The following is an 18859-nucleotide window of genomic DNA, read 5'->3' on the forward strand; positions in this document are numbered from 1 at the left end:
GATAAGGCTGTCATAGTTACTTATGGTTAAGGTTAGAGCTGGGTAGGGGATAAGGCTGTCATAGTTACTTATGGTTAAGGTTAGAGCTGGGTAGGGGATAAGGCTGTCATAGTTACTTATGGTTAAGGTTAGAGCTGGGTAGGGGATAAGGCTGTCATAGTTACTTATGGTTAAGGTTAGAGCTGGGTAGGGGATAAGGTTGTCATAGTTACTTATGGTTAAGGTTAGAGCTGGGTAGGGGATAAGGCTGTCATAGTTACTTATGGTTAAGGTTAGAGCTGGGTAGGGGATAAGGCTGTCATAGTTACTTATGGTTAAGGTTAGAGCTGGGTAGGGGATAAGGCTGTCATAGTTACTTATGGTTAAGGTTAGAGCTGGGTAGGGGATAAGGCTGTCATAGTTACTTATGGTTAAGGTTAGAGCTGGGTAGGGGATAAGGCTGTCATAGTTACTTATGGTTAAGGTTAGAGCTGGGTAGGGGATAAGGCTGTCATAGTTACTTATGGTTAAGGTTAGAGCTGGGTAAGGGATAAGGCTGTCATAGTTACTTATGGTTAAGATTAGAGCTGGGTAGGGGATAAGGCTGTCATAGTTACTTATGGTTAAGGTTAGAGCTGGGTAGGGGATAAGGTTGTCATAGTTACTTATGGTTAAGGTTAGAGCTGGGTAGGGGATAAGGCTGTCATAGTTACTTATGGTTAAGATTAGAGCTGGGTAGGGGATAAGGCTGTCATAGTTACTTATGGTTAAGGTTAGAGCTGGGTAGAGGATAAGGTTGTCATAGTTACTTATGGTTAAGGTTAGAGCTGGGTAGGGGATAAGGCTGTCATAGTTACTTATGGTTAAGGTTAGAGCTGGGTAAGGGATAAGGCTGTCATAGTTACTTATGGTTAAGGTTAGAGCTGGGTAAGGGATAAGGCTGTCATAGTTACTTATGGTTAAGATTAGAGCTGGGTAGGGGATAAGGCTGTCATAGTTACTTATGGTTAAGATTAGAGCTGGGTAAGGGATAAGGCTGTCATAGTTACTTATGGTTAAGATTAGAGCTGGGTAGGGGATAAGGCTGTCATAGTTACTTATGGTTAAGGTTAGAGCTGGGTAGGGGATAAGGCTGTCATAGTTACTTATGGTTAAGATTAGAGCTGGGTAGGGGATAAGGCTGTCATAGTTACTTATGGTTAAGATTAGAGCTGGGTAGGGGATAAGGCTGTCATAGTTACTTATGGTTAAGGTTAGAGCTGGGTAGAGGATAAGGTTGTCATAGTTACTTATGGTTAAGGTTAGAGCTGGGTAGGGGATAAGGCTGTCATACTTATGGTTAAGGTTAGAGCTGGGTAGGGGATAAGGCTGTCATACTTATGGTTAAGGTTAGAGCTGGGTAGGGGATAAGGCTGTCATACTTATGGTTAAGGTTAGAGCTGGGTAGGGGATAAGGCTGTCATACTTATGGTTAAGGTTAGAGCTGGGTAGGGGATAAGGCTGTCATACTTATGGTTAAGGTTAGAGCTGGGTAGGGGATAAGGCTGTCATACTTATGGTTAAGGTTAGAGCTGGGTAAGGGATAAGTCTGTCATTGTTGGGATTAGGGTTTTGCCCATAGAAATTAATGGATGGTGCCTACAAAGATACGAGTACAGGTCTGTGTGTGTGTGCGTGCGTGTGTATGTGTATGTGTATGTGTATGTGTATGAGCGGGTTTACACAATGTCCCCATAACGTGATAAATATCCGTTTTTTTTCCCTTATGGGGACCGGTTTCCTGGTCCCCATAAGGGAAAACTCTATTTTATAAAAATCTGTGACTGCTATGAAAAAACTAAAAATGCAAAAACTCTTGTATTTTGTTAGGTTACTTATGGTTATGGTTAGGGCAGGGTAGGGGTTAAGGTTGTCATAGTTAGCGTTAGCATTTTTCCCATTGAAATGAATGAGCGGTCCCCATAAGGATATGTTTACCCTACATGTGCGTGTGTGTGTGTGTGTGTCTGTGTGCGCATGTGTGTGCGTATAGGAGCACCTTGTAATGGGTTGCTGCCCCATCCTGGTTTATTCCCAATCTCACAGCCATTATTTCCCTGATGGACTTCAGACCCCCTGCCTGGGACAAGCTGTATAGAATGAATGAAGAATGAATGAATACAATACAATGAATGATTGAAAACAAACAAACAAACAAATTCATAAATAATAATAATGATATCATGAAATACTACAGTTTGTAAGTGGAGATAGGTTGAGTAGAGTGCTTAACTACAACATGATGCTTATCACACTCCTACTGAAATCCACCTCTCACCCCCTATGATGTCTAGGATCAATAGCTGCCAAGCCCATAGATCGAAATCTTAGCCAGTGTGACTCATTGAGATGTCTGCTTTGCAGCTGCCCCCTGGTGGCTCAGTTAAAGAGCACATTCAAGGTCAGGAGGGGGTCATAAAGGCTGCGAGACTTTTCTGCTTGGTCAATGCAGGTACCCCTCTGCTTTTGGAGCCCAGTTCTATTAATAGACTCTCCTCATCCCAGTGTCATCTGGACAGTCAGTGACTTCACGGCCCAGTGGACTTCATTTCCATTTCGCTTTCCCTGCATTGCCTTTTCCGATGGCTGCTAATGCATGTGGATGATTGTATCCTTCCTTCCTCCTAACAGTCTCTGTAATTCGTCACTGTCGTTTATGTTGAAACAATTCATAATCGTTTGCTTCATTCATGGATTGAGTCATGCCAGTTTGATGGACGTTGTCACTGTCATGTCTAGACATCCTTCTTATTGTGGAACATCATCCAAAAGCGAGAGGCTTCTGGTGACAGAAGAAGTACAACTCAATGGCTGCACATTTCATTATGAGATGTCGGAAGAGCAGAAGTCCAAAGCTGAAAGAAATGATGAATGCAAACCATATATGAAGAATCAAATTGTATAGCTTTACCTTGATTATATACGTACTGAAATACAGTTATTGACATTTTGTGATTCTGAGAGTGATCCACAGAATCAGTTTAATTTACATGTTACTTTTCAATGAGGCTTTCTGTTGTAGAATGAAATCCAGATAGTTTGTCAATATTATTGACTTCACTATTAGTCTCTGTATGCAATACATTTCCCTCTTTATGTTGTGATGAGGCTATAGCTATTTTATCTTGAAGCAATCACCATCTTTTTGAGCCATTTATGGCAGTGACTTGAGGTGCGTGACCTTTGAAAGGCTTCCTTTAGAGTGCATGAAAGGCCCCTGGAAACTTTAAGTGCTTTGAAATGCTAAGGTGAGTGTGTAAGTCTAGCAAACTTTTCTTTGTGTGTATGTGTGTGCAGTTGTGACAGTTCATTCTTGACATTTCCCAACTTTAAGTCTGGAACAATATAAGATGTGGAACTGCTGCTTTTGCTTTGATTGACGTTACCACTGCTTGAGAATTATTACGAGAACTTGGTTCATCTCCAGAACCTTGGTCGTCGTGCTTTTTTTTTCTTTTTCAGAAAAGCAGTGTGTCTATCATCTTTGGCAGGAGCTCTGAAGCTGTTCTTTCCTTGGAAAATTAAGGTGCTTAAAAAAGGAACCAAAGCAGTAGTGAAAAGAGAGCTTGCAGGAGGCCTATGATCGCTGACATGAATTATTGAAATCCTTGACTTTCAGAAGACTGTTAAATGGCAACCACTGTGTGGCAATTAATATTCCCTGTTGTTTCCTCCATCTGAGATCAGCCCTGACAGGGAGGAGAGCATAGAGACAGCGACTAAGCTCATTAGCGCAAATGCAAATGAATAGAATGTTGTATCTAATAACATGTCACTTTCGGCCTTATTAAGTGAACTGGTTTCACATAAAATGTGTCCAAAACTTTGGTTAAAGAGCGTCTGTATTTTCTGTGTCCGATTGTGTAAGAGTCTACATGTGAGTCCGCATCGTTACCATGCCATACTGTTAAAAATTAAGAGTACAATAGACGAGTATTTAATAGCTGTTGAAGGTGCTTAGTTTTGATGTACAGTGGGTTGCCAAGTAGGAGTCTTGGGGATGTACTGTATCTGTCCAAAATACTTATCATGGAAAGCAGGTGGTGCTTAAGTCTCGAGTGTTCCTACTGTACACTCAAGGTTGTCACAGTCCCAATGAACATCCTTCTTTTTTGAAGAATTGGTTCTGTGGAGTAATGTGGAGTAATATGGAGTAATGCTGGTAATGAGACTTTTTGGTTAGTCGCCAGACAGACTTGTTAGGTTGTGCCAGAAATACGATTGCAAATTTTATTTATTAATTAGGGTGTGTGTGTGTGTGGGTTGGAGCCGTAATGATCTCCTGCTCCTCCGCTATACGGTCCTCCAGGCCGTCATCCCCACTCTTCAGTCCCATTACTGCTTCCAGATATCTCACCCTCCTTTGTTACACTGCTTGGATTTCTATATATTTTTCAGAGGTTCTGTAATATATTAATTAATTGATTTGCTGACTTTCGCTATAGCAGAACCTGATGACTGGACCTGTTTCAGCACTGAGGTGGAGAAACCCAGTGTGCATTATACCCCTGGGGAAACTCACACCGGTTCTGCAATGCCAGACAGGACGGTGGCTGGAGACGTACAGGGGGTGACGGTGAATGTTTTATGAGGAACGTGTCCTGTCAAGTGGCTGCTCTGTCTGGGGGGGGGGGGTGGCTGGTGCAGACTGGTGCTCTGCCAGTTAATGTGGACGTGCGGATCGTTCACCTTGAGCCGGGTCCCGGCTTAGGACGGCAGCGCAGCTGTCCATCTCTGCGTGACTCACACCTTGTGCTGACTGTCTCCGGTGGACAAGGTCCCCTCCAGCCAGTCACACCAGTGTGTCACCGACCGGCCTGTCAGAGATCTATCTACAGCTTGCATGCTCTTTGTATAGATTCAGACCGCTGTGTTTGGAGAAAAATACTGGAGAAGTATCTTTCGTATATTTCATTTTCCCAAACAGTAATGATCTCCAGACACAGCGATGGAATTCAGAGCTGTGTGAAGCTCTCCTCTTGCTCTGCTTCCTCACATAGTAATTGCCTGTAAGGTTTGGGGATTTTGCTTGTTTTGATGGTGAACCGTAAAAAAGGATGGTTAGGCTAGCCCTGTTAATTGCTACAGTATATTGGGGTTAGAGCATTGGATTGTGCCTTTTGGTTCACACCACACTACTGTGTGATGTCATCCTCGTATTGATGGCTTTTCTTCTTTCTGTGCTGCCTGTCTTCCAAGCAGCCAGATAAATTTTATGTTAATTTTTTTTCTGATGCTCTCCAAGTTCAAAGACCTGGCTTTATTATCAACTGAGATCCATTTTTTTTTTTACTTTGCCTTTTAATCTCTGTACAGCACCAAACTGTTTTCTTTTTGATCTGTCACATGAGGAAGGCCGAATCCCCCCCCCCCCCGCCCCAAACAGACTGTGTCTTCCTCGCAGATGTGCACTGTGATTGACTGGAGGTGACGCAGACATATTTGCAGTCGCCTGTTTTCCCTACTCTGAAAAGCTTGAAACTATTTAGCTTGCAGGGAAAAATCTACAGAAATGCAAGCTCCCTTGCTACTTTATGACGCTTGTAAAGAGATGCCCTTAAATCTGTCCTCCGCTCGCTTTACGACCATTTTCTATTTGATGCTTTGGTTATTTACTTGAAGAAGTAAAACAGGAAAACAGATCTGATAAGACATAGCTATTACCCTTTTGGAAATGTGAAACAAAAAGCTTGTTACTCTTGCTAAATTGATGTAGGAGTATCGCCGTCCATATCCTAATTGTAAGAAGGTTATTGGCCAATAAAATCCTGCTGATCACTTATCCACAGTGCATGGAAGCCCTACAGGGTAAACAAGCAAGAAATCTTTCATGCATTGCCTTGGGGTGAGTCACTTTGTGTCAGTTTGCACAAATTTATTTGGCACAGCTGACTTTGTGAGCTGAACAGGTGCGATCATATGTGTGAGAGACATATTCTTTTACGATAGTCTGACTGTTCTGGAGTGTGTCCAATATCTGGAGTTATCTTTCAATATATCTGCATGCCGAAATAATAGATATATAATTACCCACGTCTTAGAATACCACAGAGATTTTTTTTTTACCATGTTTACAAGGCTTGTCTGATGGAAAAAGGAAGTCTGATGTGTATCACCTTCGTTTGACGCCTCTGCAACAAACTGACATTAAAATAAATACTTTGGTGGAGGGTTCTTTTGGTGAGGTTTGTTCTGTGACAGTGGTGTGTGACTTGATCTTATTTGTTATGACCTTTGATTGTATTAGTTGCGCCGATGTCTGTTGTCTCCACGTGGCCTGGTGATTGTTTTTTAGAGGATGATTGATGTGACCTCGAGGTGCAATATCTGTGCTCTGTTTCTGATTGATGTAATTGTTGGTTACCATTTCTGGTTGCTGTTTGAACAGTTTGTTGTTATTATTACTGTTTGTAAGGGTTTGGGATTAGAGTGTTTTTCCGTGCAGAGTTTGTTGTGCGAGGAAATTACTGTGTTTCCGTTTTCTGCCCTTATATACAGTACATACATGCACATGTTCAATGCCAGTACCATCTTTTTTGCATTTTGTAATTGTTGATGTCTTTTTTTGTCGTTTTGCTTTTGGATAATCGCAAACGACCCTAGTCTGGGTGATAACACATTTTTTATTCTAATTTCACTTCGTGTTATATATTTCGATGTTTTTTAACCGTGTGGCCAGATCCTTTCGCATGTCTTTACCTCGTTAGCGATTTCGGCAGGCTCGTCACCTTGAGAGACGTAGGGATGGTTTTCCTTGCTGCGAACAAGACAGTTTGGTCAGACGCGGACAAGCGTTCCAACATGGCGGCTCCACGTCCTTCACCTCTAACATGGAGTCGCGGCAGTATGGCTGCATGCTTCAGTTTGGTCCCTGTGACCTCGAGGCGAGATGCAATTACGACGGGCTGCTGTGTCCGGCGCTTCTTGCCAGCTTGATGTAAATTAATGGCCCTGCCATTCGGCTGTGTGTGGTCTCTGTGTCCTGGGTGTTAGGCTTTCCCACATACTGAGCTGGCTGAGCCCCTAATGACACCTTCATGCGGCTGCAAATGGACGTAATTCCACGAGGTCAGACCTGTAGACAGAACTCTCTGCCCGAAGAGATTAATAGCCTCTGATGGGAGGCAGGAGAACGCTGAGATATTTATCATTCTGGGCAGCGCAGCCTCATCACACATGGTGGCCGTATGTTTGCTGAAGTGTTTGTGTGTGTGTGTGTGCGAGCGGGTTTACCTATCCTTATGGGGACATAATGTCCCCATAACGTGATAAATATCCGTTTTTTTTCCCCTTATGGGGACCGGTTTCCTGGTCCCCATAAGGGAAAACTCTATTTTATAAAAATCAGTGACTGCTATGAAAAAACTAAAAATGCAAAAACTCTTGTATTTTGTTAGGTTACTTGTGGTTATGGTTAGGGTTGGGTAGGGGTTAAGGTTGTCATAGTTAGCATTAGCATTTTTCTCATTGAAATGAATGAGTGGTCCCCATAAGGATATGTTTACCCTACATGTGCGTGTGTGTGTGTGTGTGTTATTATCTGTGTGTTTTTTGACCTGGATCTATATTCTAAAGAAATGCGTAACTAAGTAGTATACTTAGCTACTTTTCTTCTTATCATCCTGTGTAGGTCAACAAAAAATAAAAATGCCATACTTGCTGCTGTCCATTTACCATTTACCATTGCTGTCAGTCTTCCCCCCCTTTCTCAGACCAATCACCTTCCAACTCACTCATGGGTAGTGATTTTAACAGAATGGTATTAGTGACAGGGCAGCACACACCCAAGCCCAGATGAGATCAAAATGAAAGTAGTGAATGAAGATGAAATAACATTATCCCCCTTCACGGAGTTTTCAGGAGTTCATGAGCCCATATCACACCAGCAGATGAATATGTCAAAGGCATGGATCCTATATCCAGACATGACATAAAGGAATGGACTGACATGCATACAGTATTCAATTTCAGAATATTCTGCGCCTTTCTGAACAGTAATTTGAAAAGTCACCCACATCCTAAATGAAGATATCATCCAAGCAGATGTTCAGTGTGACATTTAACATTCTGACCCTTTCAGCTTCTAATCACCACGTTCAAGGTGGGGACTCGGCCTGTCGGGCCCGACGTGCCTGTAATGAATGGAGGGGAGGTGCGTCTGCTTGCTGCCTCTGCCTCCGCTTATTCTGTATGCCTTAACAGAATCTGACATTTGCAAATCGGGAGTCAATGGGCCCCTCAGCTCCAGGCGATTGTTTCCTCCAAAAAAACAGCAGCATGCCGAGAAACTTGTGACATTTATTCATCTGATCTATCTTTTGTCTCCCTGCTGCCAATTGCTCACTTTCTCCAGACTCACACGCCGGCATTCCCAAAAGCTTTTGGTTACTTCCTGCCCCCTCCCCTTTCTCCTTTCTCTCCCTCTCCCTCCCCCACCGACTCTCTCTCTTTGTTAGACAGCCTCGCCTCCACTCCCCGCTCTCTCTCCTCCTCTTGCTCTGCCTCTCCTCATCCTCTCAGCCGGTGGAAGCAGCAGAAGGCTGTGGAGTAGCAGCGGTGAGCTCACTGGCTCTCCAGCCGCCCGCTTTCTCTGAGAGGCTGAGCAAGAGCTCCAAGCGTTACCATCTTGCCTTTCACGGTTTGCCCACCTTGGGCTTCTGCTCCTTCTCCCTGCCGTCCTCCTCCTCATCTTCCGCTCAGCCTGGGTCTGCTCTCTGAGTGGGGCTGCGGGGACTTGCCAGCCGTGACCGGAGCAGCATTTGGCGGGGGCTTCACAGTGGAGAAGTTGACGTTCTGGTTGGTGGCTCTCTGGACCAACTTGAACGGAGACCAGGAGCAGAGAGCGCAGACACGCGACTGGCAAGGTGGGGGGCAGGGGGGGGGGCTAAGCCGGAGAAAAGCTGAGGCTCTGAATGAGCTTCTTTCCTCTAAAAGGATAAACAACTCTCTTGTTGCGAGGAAGAAAAGACACTGTTGCCTTTTTGGTGAGGGATTTGTTCAGCAGGATTGGGTCAAGGAGATGGAGAAAAGCCTGGCTCAATAGAAACCTTTTTTTTCTATGCACATTTCCTTGTTATTTGTTTCTTGATCAAAGTGCATACAGATATTTTATCTGATTGAGAGAAGTGGCCCAGTGAAGTACTTTGCATCGGCCCTTGTGTGGAGATCTGAACTGTCCCTCAGCCTTTGACCTGCTTTTGTTAACTCTGATTTTGCGTTTGGTGCCACTGTGAGGAGATTCAGGCTATTAGTTGAACTTAGTACTAGAAAAGGGGGGGGGGGGTGTTAAAAAATAAAGGGTTTGACTGTGGAGGGTAGTTTCGGCTTGATCTTCAGGCCATATGGTTTGGCAAGTGCAGTGAAGCTGGTCGCTATCTGTGTTCTAATTAATGTGCAGATGAGCCAGTAGGGAGGCTGCTATTTATGTGATTGGAGTGGGGGCCGTACGTGTGACCCCCCAGGGACCTGCAAGCAGACAAAGAGAGCTTCTCCCCCAGCTGTGCCACCACAGTCAAGAGGCGGGAGCTTCTCGACCCCACAACCTCTGCCCCGGTGGCCAGCAGGAGCTCACGTGATGCGTCACTGTTCAGCTCTGAGGTCTTGACAATCACTGCACTCACCCCGGGCTGAAGGGGAGGGCCGGGTCGCTGGGCTAAGTGGGGGTATGTGGTACGAGTAAAGGGGTCAGACATCGGGGGACTGAACTCGCACCAGAACAGTTCACTCTTTTCACCCTGCTTTCCCCATCGTGTGAGATATGGAGTTGTAGATTTACTCCTTGTCTTAGAGAGGATTTAAGGAGGACGAGTGACAGTGTGGCTTCCCAGTGGCAGTGCGGCTTCCCAGGGGCAGTGTGGCTTCCCAGTGGCAGTGACTTTAGAGCTGAGCGTGGACAGCACTGACTGGGGAAGCCGGCTGAGCGCCGCTTTGTCACTCCTGTCGCCTCCCACCCCATGCTTCACTCTGGGAGTACCGCTATTCCGGGGACGTGGGAATGTGGCAGCAGTGGGTGGGTGAGCCACCTTTGGGAGCTGGAAGCGGCTATGGATTAACCTGCGCTGTCTGGAACGCCGAGGAAGCGTCTCGGAGCGACTGCTGGAAGGAGCATTAAGGAAGTTTCCTCCTTGGGAAACCACTGGAGTTTGGGCTGAAATTGGACGCTTTGTTTTTTTTTTTCTCTCTCTTGTTCCTTCTCTCCTTCCTTATCCTGGGGCCCCCCCATCCGCCCACTCCCTGGCCGGGGGGTGTGGAGTGGAGCATGACCAGCTGTCAGTACCCTATCGCTTCCCCGGAGAGAGACAGGATGTACCAGCACAAAGTCTCGCTAGTGGTTCGCTACTTCATGATCCCCTGCAACATCTGCCTGATCCTGCTGGCCACATCCACGCTCGGCTTCGCTGTGCTCCTCTTCCTCAACAACTGTAGGTGTCTCGCTGTGCGTGTGTGTGCCTGCGTGTGTGTGCATGCATGTGTGCGCACGTGTGCGTGTGATTATGACTGCCAGCGTGACACCCGATACTCAGCGTGCAGGTTCTCTCCCCCCTTGGCCATATGGCACAAAGGCTTTCTGGGAAAAGTTTTAATTCTGCCCCCGTCTCGTTCGTTTAATTTGGAGATTGCGACTGACGATGGTGAACACAGAATGTTCCAGTACTACACTAAATTCACCTCCAGCTCCATAAAGTGATGCGGCTTGTGGCAATATTTTCAGTCAGTGTTATGGTTATGGAGAGATTTCGTCTCATTTTGTCATAAATGCTCATTCTAGTTGGGAATTTTTGCTGTATCTATCGTACTATTACATTTTCAAAGTAATTGCATTTTTATTTTTTAATTTTAGGATGTGTTTTCTTCTGAATAATTTTGATTCTTCATTATAATCATATTTTGTGCAGGGTGGGTTGTTTCATTCATCAGAATATTTCAAACATGTCTTTGCTGTGGTCGTATTAATGGTGTGTTTTCCTGGGTGTTCGGACTTCAGGATTCAGCTGTAAATTTGAGTGAAAAATGAGGGCGAATGATCAAAAACGCTACATGAAAGCAAAAATATGAAAGGGCATCGGAGAATTCATATTTAACAGAGAATGGAAATGACACATTACTGAACTTTAATGACCAACCTGAACCATCCAAGCTGTTGAACTGTACTGCTTATTGCAGTTTCACTCTCTCTTTTGATTTTTTTTTCTCTTTTCTGAAGGTCTAGTTAAGCTATTTGCCAAGTTCGCCGGTCATTTGAACTATTTTAAAATCCACAGCAAATTTTTGTCGTGTCACGTTTTGCATGCCAGTTCAGAAATGACCACATTCTCCAAGGATTTAAATGGAAATATTAGATTTGATTTGTGCTTTTTCTTTTCTCTTTTCTATAGCAACAGGACAAAACTTGATACTATATCACAATTACTAAGTAGCAAGACTTCAAACGAGTCTTCAACATCAAATTCCGCTATTGTCATAATGAATTGATGTTTAGCTCTTGAGTTCTGCCGATGCTGATTAACTCCCCAATGAATGTGGGAAGGATTTATTTTATGGCTACGAGACGTAATAATAATGGTCCCCAGCAGGGTGTGTTTACTTCTCCCATTTGACTTTTACCATCTTTATTTGTCATTTCTGCAGTGTTTTTTTTTATCACATACAACCAAAAATTTATGTTTAATAGTCTTGAAGTGAGATTCCAGCAGTAAGCTCTGCAGCATTAAATACATCGTATTAAATAGTTTGAAGGAACAGCACATTGTGTAAATGGATAGTACACCCATTGTGAGATTTACATGTAAATGTCTGGTAGAAGAATTAATAAGAATAATACTTGTGGGCAAGCTGGACTGGGTGTGTGCTTTGTGGGCAGGCTTCTCCTTGGCCACCCCTCTGTGATGCGAGGCCCCCAGCTGCCTGTCCCTCCTGTCGTTTGTCAAAGGTAGTGAGGGAGGTATTTCAGCGCTGCGGGTAGCATAACAGAACCCATTAGCATCCTAAAGGTTTTCAATTACTTATGTTGTTTTCCCAGTGGGGTGAGGAGCCAGTATTTCATCTGGATTTAAAGCACTAAAATGCATCTTTTTCCATTCAGTCGTGAATAAGTTTTATTTATCTGAGGAAAGTATTATAGGCTGATCTAATCAAGGGGTTTGCCATTAAATGTAACTACAAACTGAGTTAATTTCAGGAATAAAAAACCTTTATATAATATAACTTATAAATGTAAGGAAATCTACTGCAAGCTCTTTGAAGAGTACCTGTGTGGACTAGCTGTCTGTGTTTGTCATAAGGTTTTGATGCCCAAACCTATATTTACTATGGATGTGGAACTGGGCAGCTGTCACACACGCACACACACACACACGCACACGCACACACACACATGCACACACACTGTATATGGACACAATCATAAATTTTTTTCTATATCCAAAAAATGCTAGATCTATCACCAGCACAAGCAATATTTTGCTTTCATGCAGTTATGTTTGTTATTTTTGTCTAGGCTGGTTGCATATATGTTGTTTGCATTTGTGATACAAGAATCCGTAACCACTGCATTTGACAATGAAGCCTTTTCGACAAAAAGCTTCATTAGAGAAGTATCCAGATGCAGTGCACTGGCCCTCTGCTCTCCCTGGCTGCAGCGAAGTGAAAACTGAAGTTGAGGTGGGGGTTAAAATTTACCCCACCTCCATCCATCTGGGTTTTATCTGAAAAACAAACACCTTGTTCTTTGTTTGCCTTTTATCAGGGACAGTGAGACACTCACGATAAAACGTTTCATTTTTATTTCCCCACTTGACTTCCATGCCCCCCTGCAGCCGTAATCTTTTGCTTCCCATCCCACTGCTAAGCATGTAAGGACACTGGTTTTTCTTTTTGGCAGATAGATGTGGACGGAGGAGGATAAATGAAAGTGCCGGTTGCTTCCCAGCATTACTGCTTCATAGGGATGTGTCATACATAATTGTTGCCAATATGTTATTTTGATTTTATTTTACTTCCAATTTTCGCATCCAAGTGAGACATGAATATCTCACAGGTTGAGTAAACGCCCTGGGCTACTTCCGCCATATTTTTGCTTACATCAATGAAAGTACCTGTCGCGTGCTATGTGAGCGTGTAACTTCCTGTTGAAGCTAACTGTTTCCTGTTGGACTGTTTCAGATAAACCTGTCCACTTCACTGGAGCGTCGCCCCCTGATGGTGAGTCCTGTGTGGTTTCTCTTCTATTAGCTGCTGAGCCCCACTCTTCTTTCTGCTGTGGGGGCAGACTGGCCCACGGTCCTGACAAGGATTTAACATTCAAAAGGCACAAGGAGTTCTCAGCTTTGATGCACACTTTTTGACAGCTTCATCTGTTTGCGGTGCGGTTGTGGCATACTTAGCAGCGAATGCCTCTGGCGATTCCAGGCATCCTTGAATACACATGTACTGCGGTATTTCCCTGAAGCTGGACTGCATCTCCCCACCACCAGTCCTGTCATGTCTGCTCTGGCCCCCACTCTCACCAGCCTCCCCAGTATTAATCTCCTCAGTTAGTGGGGTAATTTAAGCTGTTGAGCTGCAAGAGTAATTGGACAAACAAAACAATTTATTGCCAAATGGTGGATCCCCACACTTTTTAATTGGGGAAAACAGCTGGTTTCATAGGCTCTTATGAATATTGATGAGGCAGCACATGAAAGGGAGTTTACTGGAGCGTAGTGTTGAGGCTGGTGGCGAAGCCGCTGTCGTTCTCAGAGGCCGTCAGTGCTGCGAACGGGCATCATAAACGCTACGTGAATGGCAGCTAATTAGCAGGCAACCTGTGGTAGGGAAATTTATGCCCGCTGTATTTGTCTGCCACATTAAAACGAGCTACCATAAAATTCTCCAAATCAGTTCCTATTAAATTCCTGCGTGTAACTCCCACCAAAGGCCTTTTTCACTTCACTTCTCAAATAATGATTCTTATTTCTGCTTCTTGGTTAAACTATTTCCAGTGCTTCTGATCCATATGTGGATTTATAACATATTCAAAAATTGCATAGTGACATTTTAATTTGAATATATTCTTTTTTGTTTTAAATAAATTCTTTATGCAGTGTCCTTTGCATGCCTTTGAAAATGGTAAATTTCATCAGTTATTTAAGAAATGTTATGTCATTATTCCTGTAAATACATCATGCAAGAGGTATTTCTGACGTACTGTCTTCAGTTACCATACCTTCAGTTACCAGTTGTCCATGATGTGATGCAGGGTGACGTGATAGTATATATATATATATAATTTTTTTTATTTTTTTTTGTGGGGGGGGCAAATCCATCACTCAGTCATTTGACACACAGACGGTAAGGTCAGTAATCGGATCTGTTTCTCTGGTGGAGTGAGGTCACACTGCTACCTTCTTTACTGTGAGGTCACACTGCTACCTTCTTTACTGTGAGGTCACACTGCTACCTTCTTTACTGTGAGGTCACACTGCTACCTTCTTTACTGTGAGGTCACACTGCTACCTTCTTTACTGTGAGGTCACACTGCTACCTTCTTTACTGTGAGGTCACACTGCTACCTTCTTTACTGTGAGGTCACACTGCTACCTTCTTTACTGTGAGGTCACACTGCTACCTTCTTTACTGTGAGGTCACACTGCTACCTTCTTTACTGTGAGGTCACACTGCTACCTTCTTTACTGTGAGGTCACACTGCTACCTTCTTTACTGTGAGGTCACACTGCTACCTTCTTTACTGTGAGGTCACACTGCTACCTTCTTTACTGTGAGGTCACACTGCTACCTTCTTTACTGTCTTGCAGTTCTGAGTTTCTAACACGCTACACATCTATAAGGCAGCAAATCCTGTTTCATGTCACTTTTGATGTGGAGCCCGCTTGAGGCCCTTTTTGTGTGTGAGTGTCTGCTTACACTGGTACTGTCTGAATGGGAAGGTGTCCTTAGGACAGGAGTGTCCCGCGGTCACGGTACTGTCTGAATGGGAAGGTGTCCTTAGGACAGGAGTGTCCCACGGTCACGGTACTGTCTGAATGGGAAGGTGTCCTTAGGACAGGAGTGTCCCGCGGTCACGGTACTGTCTGAATGGGAAGGTGTCCTTAGGACAGGAGTGTCCCGCGGTCACGGTACTGTCTGAATGGGAAGGTGTCCTTAGGACAGGAGTGTCCTGCGGTCACGGTACTGTCTGAATGGGAAGGTGTCCTTAGGACAGCAGTGTCCCACGGTCATGGTACTGTCTGAATGGGAAGGTGTCCTTAGGACAGGAGTGTCCCGCGGTCACGGTACTGTCTGAATGGGAAGGTGTCCTTAGGACAGGAGTGTCCCGCGGTCACGGTACTGTCTGAATGGGAAGGTGTCCTTAGGACAGCAGTGTCCCACGGTCATGGTACTGTCTGAATGGGAAGGTGTCCTTAGGACAGGAGTGACCCACGGTCATGGTACTGTCTGAATGGGAAGGTGTCCTTAGGACAGGAGTGACCCACGGTCATGGTACTGTCTGAATGGGAAGGTGTCCTTAGGACAGGAGTGACCCACAGTCATGGTACTGTCTGAATGGGAAGGTGTCCTTAGGACAGGAGTGACCCACGGTCATGGTACTGTCTGAATGGGAAGGTGTCCTTAGGACAGGAGTGACCCACGGTCACGGTACTGTCTGAATGGGAAGGTGTCCTTAGGACAGCAGTGTCCCGCGGTCATGGTACTGTCTGAATGGGAAGGTGTCCTTAGGACAGGATTGTCCCACGCTGTAAATACTCTGACAGCAAGACGGTTACTGGGGAGAGTTTTTCTTTTTTATTGCACCAAAGGTTGCTTATCAGTTCATTTGCTTGTGCACTTTCCATTCTATGGTACAGCGATATGACTGCTATTTGGCTGAGAAGAAGGACAAGCTATCCTGCATAGAGGGCTTGAAAGCCTCGTTATTTGACTGAGAGTCCATTGGCCTTGTATGTATTTTAGTGACTTTATGTCACTTGAATTAGCAAATTAAGAGCAGAGTCTATTGTGAACTATTGAGCCATTCAGCAGGTTTAAATTCATAAGATGTTTTAATCACAGGCTGTGTTTTTCAGTCTATTGGAGTGTTTCCCAATCCAGTCCTCAAGGACACACAGACTATCCACATTTTTGCTCCCTCCCAGCTCCCTGCCAGACTGTCCAGGTTTTTGCTCCCTTACCCACATTTTTCGATCCCCGATGACCGGATTGGGAAACAGTGGTGTATGGCAATCCACAGCATGGTGTGTTCTCTATCCAATTTGGTCTTTTTTACTCCAGCAAGAGGAAGTGCCAGAATGGCTGCTGTCACAGAAATGCACTATGACAGGCAACCCAGAGCCAGAAGCCGCACAGAACAGGGTTCCAGTTCAGTCATAATGGTTTACGTAGAATAGGGCTGAGACTTGCAGATTTTGCAGTTAGCTGTCAATTAGCCAGGTAAGGTGTCCAAGCTGTGACCCAGTACTAACAGTAAGTAATTAAAAAGTGGAAGAGCACACTTCATAGTCCTCAAGTACTGGAACTGCACGATATATAATAATTTCCAATGTAATAGCGCTATTATTTTCAATACTATGTACTAATGTATGTATTTCCTTACAGATATGTTTAATGTTCTCTATTATTTAAATCTGTCCGTAATTGCCTGGTCCTATTCTCTTTATTTTTCTTTGAACATAAAGATTATATTGGTAAGCACATGTACTCCGTGATCTGTATCTGACAGGTGTTTTCATCTTGTATAATGTGTCTGATAGTATAATGGACAGCTGCAGAGAGAATGCCTTTTTTTGCAGATGTTATTTGAAATCTAAAAGGCACAGGCTACGTCTTACAACAATGGAGCATGATTCTGCTGTTTCTGAAATCACTGTGGTAGGACACAAGGACTATTGTGGTGTTTAATACAACATAATATAATAGGCTTTTAAAATAGCAGGATATTGAAGAGGCTTTTGAAGCTCGTGATTTATTCTCTATCCTACTGGACGGCAACTTTACAATGTAGGACGTGTGACTACAGTCAGCAGCCAAATCCCTCCGAATAAAAGCCACCTAATCACTGGCTGAAAACTGACAGAGCAACAAAGCTCTGCCTAATTATCATCTTGCTCCCATTTGAAGTCTGATACCATGCCATCCCCAATAATTATTACTTGTCGTGCTGAGATATAATAGCAATTGTTCCAAATTAGCCTGTTGTTTTACGTCAGAAATCTGCCAGATTATGTCATTGGAGGCTGAAAGTTCAAAAGGATTTTGAGTTTAATTAACTGCGCGAAACATTTTCAAGAAGTAAAGCTACCACTTATATCTAATCCTTACATAGTATTTAATATCATACTGCATAAGTACGCATGTTTGTGTAAATCATTCAGAACATAATTTAGAGCATAAATTATAGTTTAATGGAGGGTAAGGAACTCTTGTTTTTCCTCTGTCTGATGTTTAATCATTTTGTGCAACACAATATAATGCCACAGTCTTGGTGCAAAAGGATGCGTCAGTCTCAGTTGCTGCTAGGTTCCTGCACCATAGCAGCCAATTCTTGGCCATAATGCTGCTTGGAACCTGAATCTTCAGAATGCTGCCTTCTGTTTAGTTTTAATACTTTGCAATCCAGGACTCCAGTGCCCTCCCACTGAACCCCTGTAATCACTCTTCGCATGCTGCCTAACCTCCCCTCAGTGGGCAGAACCTCCTGTTCTAGACTGGTCTGAATATCACTTCCACTCTGGTAGAAGGGACTCTTCACAAACTAAGGAGGCTCAGGTTCACTCACAATCTTACTCTGCACACTGGAGGTTAGATGATTGTTAGGTCCGTGATGAAAATATTTGAGGGTGTTTTCACACTTGGTCCGTTTCATCCTTTGCAGTGAACTCAGATTGATTAGTCAGCATTTTTTGCGTATATGTGAACACGCCAAAGGAACTCAGATCCCTTTGAAACGAACCGAACTGAAACCACATCGGGAGGTAGTCTCAGTCCGGTTCGCTTTTTGTCCACATCACGGTTCCTTTAACGTGTGCGTTATGAACACAAAGCGGTCCAGGCTTGCTTCGACAATTTTTACCCTTTAGCTTTGCCGTAGGCAGGTCACGTGGTACAGTCCCGGGAAACAAGCAAAAATATTGGCTGCAGGTGTGGGACGTGGAATAGTTTGGTCAGAGGAGGAGGCTAAAGCGCTTCTTGACATTTGGAACGAATAAAACATAAAACATCAACTATCTACAACACACATAGTGAAAACTACCCAGAATCCAAAGCAGTAAAAGTCTGAGAGCTCCATAAGAACTTGAAGTATGAACAGAAAAAGGACTGAGGCCCCATCTGAGCTGAAGTAAACCAGAAAGAGAACTGAGTCCCCTTTCAAATGATCTCGCATTGTGAACACAAAAAGAGCTGAGTTCCCTTTCTGTTGGTCCACTTTTGGGACGACTTCTAGAGGTCTGAGTTCAGTTCCTTTAGAGAGGACTATATGTTAAAACACCCTTAATCTTCCAGTAATGGAGATTATAAAGTATGGTCTATTGCTCTGCATTAAGGCTTATGCATGGCTGATGTTTCTAACATGAATATATTCCAGTTTTACGTTTATACTCATGATGCTCTCCTGCACGTTTAGTTTCTCTGTCATGTATGTTTACCACACAACATACGAACATCTACTTCACAGCGAATATAACCTGGTCAGAATAAATTTGAACTTTGTGGGGGTCTATCAGATCTCAGTTTGCTTGCAGTCATTTAACAACCAATAAATGCAAAAATGTCTGAAGTTAGTTGATTTTCAGTCTACAGTAGATCATGTGATCATGCTATGTCCCTCATAACCAATCAGAAACGTCTG

At 43.9% G+C, this 18859-nt stretch overlaps 1 protein-coding gene across 11 annotated transcripts in view; it reads left to right on the top strand.

Moving 5' to 3' along the window:
* LOC111853106 (agrin-like) overlaps positions 1–18859 on the top strand; it is a 193958-nt gene that overhangs the window by 70702 nt on the left and 104397 nt on the right. For 8 of the 11 annotated variants that reach the window (XM_023829692.2, XM_023829710.2, XM_023829728.2 and 5 more), the window contains exon 3: positions 13180–13218. In XM_023829692.2, coding sequence (XP_023685460.2) covers positions 13180–13218 — 39 coding nt within the window. Of the gene's footprint in view, positions 1–8520; positions 10440–13179; positions 13219–18859 lie in introns of those variants that run through there. The other 3 variants (XM_023829757.2, XM_023829778.2, XM_023829775.2) reach the window with 1 other exon arrangement.

This window comes from Paramormyrops kingsleyae, chromosome 8 (assembly GCF_048594095.1).
Source record: "Paramormyrops kingsleyae isolate MSU_618 chromosome 8, PKINGS_0.4, whole genome shotgun sequence".
Classification (NCBI taxonomy): domain Eukaryota; kingdom Metazoa; phylum Chordata; class Actinopteri; order Osteoglossiformes; family Mormyridae; genus Paramormyrops; species Paramormyrops kingsleyae.